Here is a 9157-nt window from a genome sequence, read left to right on the forward strand (position 1 = left end):
AAAAATTCAACCTCCAACAATCATAATAACCATATTTTCCCATCAACAATTGATGCAGTGAGCGTGGATGTCCGATCATCAGAGACGATCGATTCATCTCTAGTATCTTCTCCACACTTTTCATTCCTCTCGTTACTCCCTTCTCATCATGTCAAGGAAAAATTTCAAAGAAATAGCACAATTTTATCACGGGAAGAAATGGGATTGTGATTGTGTTTGACAGATCACCTCTTTTGGTTTAGACGGAGACTCGTAGACATTGATTTTGTGAAAGAGATAAGAGTGTAGATATGAAGAACAAAATAAACAATGAGAGGAGCTGATAGAGAGAATCTCAGGTCCTTTCTCTAGGATTTATACATAGATCTTTTAGTATAGGTAGTGATGATTACTATTTGTAGGATGATAGAGCAAGTAAATATGACTGTCAATTAGTAGATTTAGTCTTGGTGGATCATATAGACCTGCCAATGGTCATGTCGAGAGACTGTAGTTAATCGAAAAAAATGAAACTCTAAAGACTTTGATGGATAAAGAATTAGCAACAAAACTGTAATTTATAGAGAATGTCAAAAAAAAAAGTATAATATACCTTAAAACTACCCTTAACAAACATATGGAAAGCCATTATTTGGAACATTGACCTTCACTACGCAAATAGCCCCAAAAGTTGTCAATGCAATTTACTAAACCTAGAGCATCTTTTATTAGCGAAAACGACCCTCTGTAGAGACATTATTTGGAACATTAATTGATCTTCACTACAAACATGCAACTACCCCCGTCATTGTCATTGATGATCATACCGATACATTTACAAAGAGAACATCCAATTCCATTCCATTTTTTTTAACAAAATATACTTCAAAGAAGAAAAAAACAACACTGCATACAATGACAGTTCCACGTCTGGTTTAGGATGAATAAGTGTTCACTTTGAAACCCGAATTTTAGAGTATATTTCATTAGTTATTCATAGTCTCACAATTTCCATAAATCTTCCCATGAGGTTGAGTTCTACATCTAGGGCCCGAACAACAAAGTGAAGGTGCGACCAAGTTAATGAAGTCACGCTCTTCATCTTCACTAACCAGGCCTTCTTTTGGTAATCCCTTGGTGAAACCATAATAAATTGCACAAGCAAAACAAGGTCCAATCCAAAAGATCCAATGGCCATCCCATAACGAACCTCCTAGCAATAACGATGGTCCTAAGCACCTAGCGGGATTAAGCCCCACGCCCGCATAGCCTGCCTTCCCGGTCACGGTAATCGATACGAAAACTGCCACTGCCATGGCACCTGCAACAACTCCACAAACCATAGACAACCCTAGTTCTTTGCTTCTTCTCTTGTCGAATGCTATTGTTACACCAACAAAAAGCACCACAAAAGTACAACAGAACTCCAATATCAATGCCCTTCCAGGGCTAATCCCGGATGTTGATCCGTCCCCATCGATGGTGCAGCCTCCCAAGGAATACTTTTTCGCTGTCTCATGGTTCATTACACTGAGGAGTAGGAGAAACCCTGTGATTGAACCTACACACTGCGCCAAGATATAGGTAAAAGCCCGTGCTGGAGATATGATTCCCTTGAGTGCAGCAATGAAAGTGAAAACTGGGCTCATGTGTCCACCTGAAAGAGGGACTGTCACCATGAGAAAGAGGAAGGCGATAACGAACACCGTGAACGGGACAAGTAGCTTGGGATCAGCCTCGTGCGAGTCCAAGCAGGCGACAATGGATGCGGTTAATGTGAATAATAAGCATGTAGTCGCCACTAACTCTGTGAAAGCTGCTTTCCACATCTAATAAACAATGAATGAGGTAAACATTAGACTATCAAAGCCCTTTTCTTTTGATATTGAATGAAGAACATGAATTACCTCTGGTGAGGAAAACTCATGAGCACCAATGCAAGCAAAAAAAAATTGCTTTTAGAGATCCCCTTTCTTTCGTGTTCGTTGTCTCATGGTTTTCCGCTGAAGTTCTAGTTGGAAGATTAAGATCAGACTCACGAGAGATAATCAAATCCATGACTCGAAAAACATTAGAGAATATTTACATGAAAAAATGCTGTCTACTTGAAGGAACCATTAATCTTTAGTCCATTATATATATATATATATATATATATATATATATATGGAGAAAGAATAGGACGAACGATTGTCAGTGTCAATGTCATATATTGCTTATAAACATCTAATACAAGAAATGAGCCAACAGAAAACCTGTGGAGAGAGAACGTTTTGCAAGAAGACGAAAGCTGGCTTTGTTTAGGGCAAAGACCAAAAGGAAAGCACCAAAACAAGTAATAATTAGAGTATATCTTGTATAATATGCTTAATGCAACTCTTGTTCAGTAGCAGAAAGTTAAAGCAGATGAACCAGCAAAGCTTTCATCCTTAAGAATATCCATTTTAGATAAACTAAGATGCTTTAGTTGCTTAGTCTAAGTTGATTAGAAGAATGAAATGTCGTTAACTTAGAAGACTATGCTCAATGGTTATCCTTTCGGTTTACACTGTACGCATCTCATCTAAACTTGGAAATTGTCAAATAATTATATCAGTAAACAGTAATCAATTCACCAACGTATTGATTCAAGTGATAAACGAGTTTGTTCAAATGATAAGTAACTTGATTTCGCATAAGTCTTAAGTTTGAGATATTGTGTGTGTAAAAAATCCCCGCTGAAAGACTCACCCACCAAAGCAAGGTGTGCAACGCGGATAGTTATAGATAGTTACGACGAAACCTTGAAATTTCAGCTAATTATCCTTTAGAACAATTACCTAGAAATTCCATATATTACATTATAAGTACTTTTATGAAACTTAGAAACGCCATCACACAAACACCGCCTTGATTAATACGCATATTCAAAGCAAACATGGAACAGGAACTTATTCTTCCAACAATAAGTATGAAAGCTAACGCATCAATAACGACAACTATAGCCAAACATAGCATTTAAATTGTTGGTTTGATTAGCAGCTGTGAGTATGCTCAGCTGGTGCAAAAGCCACGCGCCCAGTGTGGATCCGAAAGGTGGCCACCTCGAACTACTGCTGAACTGAACCGGAATAGCAGGTGGGAGAGTCGGAGTGTACAAAAATATACATGATTATCAATAAATCATCTAAACCCAGCTTCTGTTCGATTATCACTTTTACTCGAAAATTGCAAGCCAAAGCACATCATGACATTAGGAATAGTCTATAATAATTCACTTCATACAAGCAAAACATTAGTATTGGACTCCGTCTATGAAATGTTTTCAATATTAATATCCACCCAAAGCTTTAGCAACCCCCCCTTTCCCCCAAAAAACAAATTTACAAACAATCCGCTAATTCCAGTCGTAAGGAAACTTAAAATATGGATACCTAGTCGCATTTGTAACCAAGTTAATACTTTCTTTCGGCAACAAGCTCATCGACCAAAGCAAAGCAGCATCTTCAGTTATACTACTCCGGAGGGAAGACGGAGAACAAGCTGCCCTCCAAAGACACTGTACAACATAAGGGTTTAGATGAGTAAACATTTATAACCTTTAGGTTGACAATAGTATTTATTTATACTTGTATACCACTCATTAATGTAACCAACCTCTTGATATAATAGTAACAGAAGTCTGCTAAAATGAAAGTTTGAACAATCTCCGATATAAGAACCATGGAGGGCCACAATCCATAACCTAGGGCTACCAGCAAATGTCCTCGACTGTCTAAAACCTGTTGAAAGCAGTAGGAATGAATTAATATCTTAACGCGATTGCCCTTATAAAAATTCACAATGACACTTCTCCAACCAGAATCATACAAAATTTCTTAAGCAATATGCAGCTAGTTGAAACGACATGAAAGAACATCTAGAACAAGAGCCATCTTAAGCAATATGCAATCAGTTCGACCTTCAGGGTCATACATCCAGCAGACTCGTCTATTATTTACAAATTTGTAAGACCCTGACCGATGGTTGAACTGGTTAAAACACCAATGTTGTAACTTGTAAGACTCAGATTTTTTTTAAAAAATTTGAAAAAAAAACAGGTTCAATTGGTTGAACCGTCAGTTTTTTGCCCCAGTTTCCAGTTTTATAATGGCACATAATGGTTTCACAATTTTCGCTTTTATCCCACCAATTCAACCGGCTGGTCAGGTTCTGACAACCACGATAAATTAAAAGGCAGATAAATTTTATCAACAGATTGGTATCCATGTAATGCTCCAACTGAGCCTTGATTTCAAAACTGCTGATTCTTAATGGCAAAATTAACAGAAACCAATCACATTCAACTTCAGGGGACAAGATCAAACCTGGAGAACCCAGTGAGCACAGCTGAGGAACCTTGCAACACCCAATGCAAATACATAATGAGCTGTGAAAGGCTCAACAATCTGAAAGCACAAAAAAACTGAGTTGCAGATGGTAATCTTATAAATAAATAACTAATCTAAATGTTTATCTACCAATATAAGTAATTTATACCTTAGTATTTTGCATCACTTGCAACTGAGGTAAAACTGAAACAGCTTCTAGATATACACAGAATGCCCAAGAAATCCGGTTCACTATATTATGAGATGTTGAGGGGTGAATAAATAGAGCCAGTACTGCACATGGGACAAGCTGCATTCGAATTCAAATGTCAGGATATGACTTCTAGAACATGTTCAGAAAAAGAATCCACTTGAGCAACAAAGAAAATAATTGCACGGTTAGTATCTGTCCATGCATAGCAACACAAAAATGTCAAAAATTTTCTTCAATTAGTTATATGATAGTATCCATAAAATCAATAACACAAAGGATGCGGAACGCGATGACTTTTTTGGTGGAATTTGAAAAAAATAAGAAAAATTGAAGACAAATGAGAACTCAATGGACACTTAGAATACTAGCAACGATTTACAGAGCAACATGTGTGTGGGAGGGGGAGAGAACAAAACATCTAAAAAATAAGTAGATTTCTTATTTAAGAAACAGCTTGTAAAGAAAGAAAAATTATATTTTTCTAATTTGCAGATCTGCAGGCTAGCGGAAAATAGCATCATGTAATGGAGAAACTAATAAGCAATCTGCCTTTGTAAGCAAGGCTGTTTCAAGGTACATATACCTCCGTTGATAAAGAGGACAAGCACAAGCTCTACTGCAAACATGACCATCTCTTGACTACGAAAACATGAAATACAGGAGACAACACCAGTACAATTCACTTGTAGATCCAACAATACATAGGACAAGCTGCATATATAATTACATATAATTGCAAGTAAAAACAAAGTTCATATGACTGGAGAAAACTCACAACATAATATAAAGCAAAGTTGTCCTTCTCTTCCATGTAGCTGGACTTTAGTCTGAAACGGATCATATAAATAACCCATAATGTTGTAGCCAATGTGGCCAAATCAAGTACCGTATGTATATCATATTCCATGACAAAGCTACAATACAGCCTAACAGCTAAAAAGATAGCTGTTAGTTCTTGGGATTTGAGTGATAGTCCTGCAACCATTCAAAATTTTTATTGAATGAGTAAAACCGATATTACACCAACAAAAACTTTCTTCGCATATTTAACCAATAACCTAGAATTAATTAACTCATTGATTTAAATAGCATAAGCGGATGACCAAAAATTAATAGGCATGCAGCACGCTAACAGCAAACAAGTATTATGCGGGTGCGTGAGAATGACAACGAATACTGTTGCACCAAAAGCAGCATCTATTTATCAATCATTCTTGGCAAAACCCTAAAAATAGCATAGGCTACTCGTTCAAAAGAATTAGCATAATACAGAAATAAAAACAGTGAAACATATCAAACATAGGATAAAACAATATCAAACATATAAAATTCATGAAACTACTCAACAAGTGAGACAAACAAAAAGTTCTTTACTTTGCATCAAGAAGAAACCCTACATTTCGATACCTTAGAATTATAATATTCCAAAAAAAAAAGAACTCTTACATTCTAATTCTAGGCACCAGAGAATTCAATTTCAAAAACCTCAATAAAATAAAAATTCCATCAAAGCCTGTCAAAAGTGCAGAATGTCTCATGAAGTCTCAACTTCGCCAATAACAGTATAACTCCTCCACTATTTGATAATGATAGGTGAAAATAATTAGGAAAAAAGCAGTAAACTTTATGCATCAGGGATTACAATTAAAGTCACCAAACAAAGAAACAAATATCTTAAATCGAAAAGAAAAAGGGAACTCAAATCAGAAATTCAACCAGATTCAGCTAAAAACCAAAAATCTAGCATTCGATCGGCACAAAGTTGCCAAACCCAAACCTTTTAGAAATTGCAAATTAATCTTTACCCTTCATAAGTTTTTAGAATTGCTAAATTAGGGCAAAAGCACGCATGTATTAAATTTAAGCTACAAATAAAAAATAAAATAAAAAACCATTCTAATAACAAAATCTATAATACGTTATTAAAAAAAAACTAAAGCTTTATTCGAAATTACCAGCACAAGTCTTCTCCTTTGTGAGCTTATAGATAAGGACAGAGATTCCGATGGAGTGAACAGCCTCCGCAGCGACGAAGAGGTTATCATGGTCGTGAACGATGAATCGAAGAAGAACAAGCGCTGCCATCCCGGATACTACCGCCAAAAAAGCCTTCACCTTCGGCGGCTGTCGTCTCACCCACATCGACACCGCGTGGATCGGCCTCTGCTGTGCCCTCATGTTTCTTTTTTTTCTCTTTCCTGGAGAAAGAAAGTGTGGGAAAATTTAGGGAGACGGGGTAATAGGATTTTTGGATTGCTAAAGCAAGTCGTTTGGGGTTGACGTTAGAATTATGTTTTCTACTAATCTAAATCTTAATTTTACCGAAATATATATATATATATATATATATATACAATTGGATATGAAAAAAAAAGAAGTGAATTAAATTTATGTTTGGTGACCAATAATTAAACTACTTGATATTTTTAGTTGTATAAATAAATTGGTTAGAATAAGTGTATGCTAACTAAAAATTTTGACTTTGGGTAGAAACAAAAATGAATTGGAAGGAATTCCATGGAGCTTATTACATCAAACAGTTCAAGAGATTTAGCTTACCATCTCAGTTTCCACCACTACAAGACCATTCTTTTGTTTTGTTTAAGGATGATAGCTTGCATGTAGGGTTGTTTATAATTCGGTTAAAAATAATTACCTGATCGAATAAAAAAAATTGGTTAATCAATCGATTAATTTTAGGTTCGGTTGGTTAACGGTTAATGGTTTTTCAAACTTCATTATCGGTTAATTTGGTTTGAAATCGATTAATTAACCAAATTAACCTAAATTATTAAATATTCAATATATTATATATATTATTTAGTTTTCGGGGTGTTTAAGTTTCGGTTTTCGAATTAATCAAAATTATTAAATATGTAATATATATACTATTTATATATTATTTATAAATTTTGGCTAATTAAATTAATCGAACTTAGTTCATTTTGGTTAAAAATTTTTGGTTCGATTAAAAATTAAAAAAAAATTAATTAATAGATTTTGGATATTTTGATTCGTTCAATTAATTGAATTAACCTCAACCCTTGATACGTCTATTCATGATCAAAGACATGACAACTCTTAATTAACGGCGTTTTACTAAAATATCACCCTCATACCCATTAATTATCTGTCAAGCATAATCTCCCTCCTAATATTATCGATCTAGCACCCTTTCTCACAAAATGACAATAAAGCGCGAATCACCATCCGCGCCTTTGCGGGATTCTGTTCGAGCTGGCGCCACGTAAGGGAAAGCACATACCGTCATATGCGTCTTCACTGAACCTCTGACATATACGGAAGGCACCGATCATGAAGCACGCATTCCATGAGAAATGTTGACATAGCGCCACGTGAGATGGTGTGTTTCAAGGGGCATGCCTTCCAAGGTCCACACCATCCCTCAAAGCATTTTAAAAAAAATATGCTTTAAAAAAATTAAAAAAATAAAACTATAACAACTAACATCGTAATGTAATATATTTTAGTCCATGAGTTGAAGAGTTTAATGGGGTTAGCTTATATAGATATATTAGAGTGTTTATGTTATGTTTATTGACAATGTGAGACAAAAGCTAAATGGTGTATTCCTTAACTTTTTTATCTCTATATCTAATGAATTTACTTATACACCATTATTAACTCCTTCGGGATCTCCCCTTTAAAATTGTTGAAACTCATATACCTAATCAATTTTTTGGTTAGTAGAAAGCAACAATCTTGATTATCATAACATGAAAAAATACTTTCAGGTGCTTCTTACATATGTGTTAGACTCTTAAGCTCGCCATTTTAGAAGGAAGAATATCTTGTAGCTTATTCCATCTCAAATTAATAAACAAAAACATATAATTAAATAAATTACATGAAAATTACCCATTATCTCATAATCTAAATTTAAAACAAAAGAACATACAGTATTTTAAGGCGCTTGAGCCACCCAAATATAATTAATCTTATATTCGATCTTACATGAATATACGTTTCCCCTTTGATATATATCAACTTCAAAATTTAATTTAGTATAAACCTTAATAATAAATTACTCATTATCTCATAATCTAGATTTAAAACAAAATAACATATAGTATTTTAAGGCGTTTGAGTCGCCCGAATATAATTAATCTTATATTCGATCTTACATGAATATATCATTTCTCCTTTGATATATACCAACTTTAAAATTTAATTTAGTATAAACCTTAATAATAAATATTAACCTAATGTAATTATTTAAATGTATTAACATATAAAAATATATAATCTTAATTAATATAAACCTTAATAACACATTGTCAAGAAACCTTAATATTAAAAATTTAACAATAGTGTATAAGTAGATTCATTAGATATAGAGATAAAAAAAAGTTATGGAATACACCTTTTAGCTTTTATCACACATTGTCAAGAAACATAACATAAACATTCAAATATATCTATATAAGTTAACCCCATTAAACTCTTCAACTCATGAAACTAATATGTATTAAATTATGATGTTAGTCCCTATATATTTTTTTTTAATTTTTTAATGCATATTTTTTTAAATGTTTTGAGGGATGATGTAGACTTTAAAAGGCATGTCCCTTGAAACACACCTTCTCACGTGGCG

The 9157-nt window shown here is 34.2% G+C and overlaps 2 protein-coding genes and 1 long non-coding RNA gene across 3 annotated transcripts; all 3 read right to left on the reverse strand.

The window, feature by feature from the left end:
• Positions 1-965: 965 nt before the first annotated feature.
• On the reverse strand, positions 966-1808 carry LOC120182459 (aquaporin TIP1-2-like). Its single transcript, XM_039187433.1, has one exon. The coding sequence runs from the start codon at positions 1806-1808 to the stop codon at positions 966-968; it is 843 nt and encodes a 280-aa protein (XP_039043364.1).
• Positions 1809-3220: 1412 nt separating this feature from the next.
• On the reverse strand, positions 3221-6853 carry LOC120182447 (ER lumen protein-retaining receptor erd-2.2-like). The gene is made up of 7 exons (XM_039187426.1): positions 6785-6853; positions 6498-6751; positions 5318-5517; positions 4498-4638; positions 4326-4406; positions 3616-3740; positions 3221-3517 (listed from the first exon to the last, which is right to left on the reverse strand). The coding sequence occupies exons 2-7, from the start codon at positions 6718-6720 to the stop codon at positions 3469-3471; spliced, it is 819 nt and encodes a 272-aa protein (XP_039043357.1). The 5' UTR covers positions 6721-6751; positions 6785-6853; the 3' UTR covers positions 3221-3468.
• Positions 5019-5311, reverse strand: LOC120182448. The gene is made up of 2 exons (XR_005521835.1): positions 5120-5311; positions 5019-5075 (listed from the first exon to the last, which is right to left on the reverse strand). It is a non-coding gene; the product is annotated as an uncharacterized LOC120182448 (long non-coding RNA).
• Positions 6854-9157: the final 2304 nt, after the last annotated feature.

The sequence above is a fragment of the Hibiscus syriacus genome, unplaced genomic scaffold (assembly GCF_006381635.1).
Source record: "Hibiscus syriacus cultivar Baekdansim isolate YM2019G1 unplaced genomic scaffold, ASM638163v2 tig00112657_pilon, whole genome shotgun sequence".
In the NCBI taxonomy this organism is placed as follows: Eukaryota; Viridiplantae; Streptophyta; class Magnoliopsida; order Malvales; family Malvaceae; genus Hibiscus; species Hibiscus syriacus.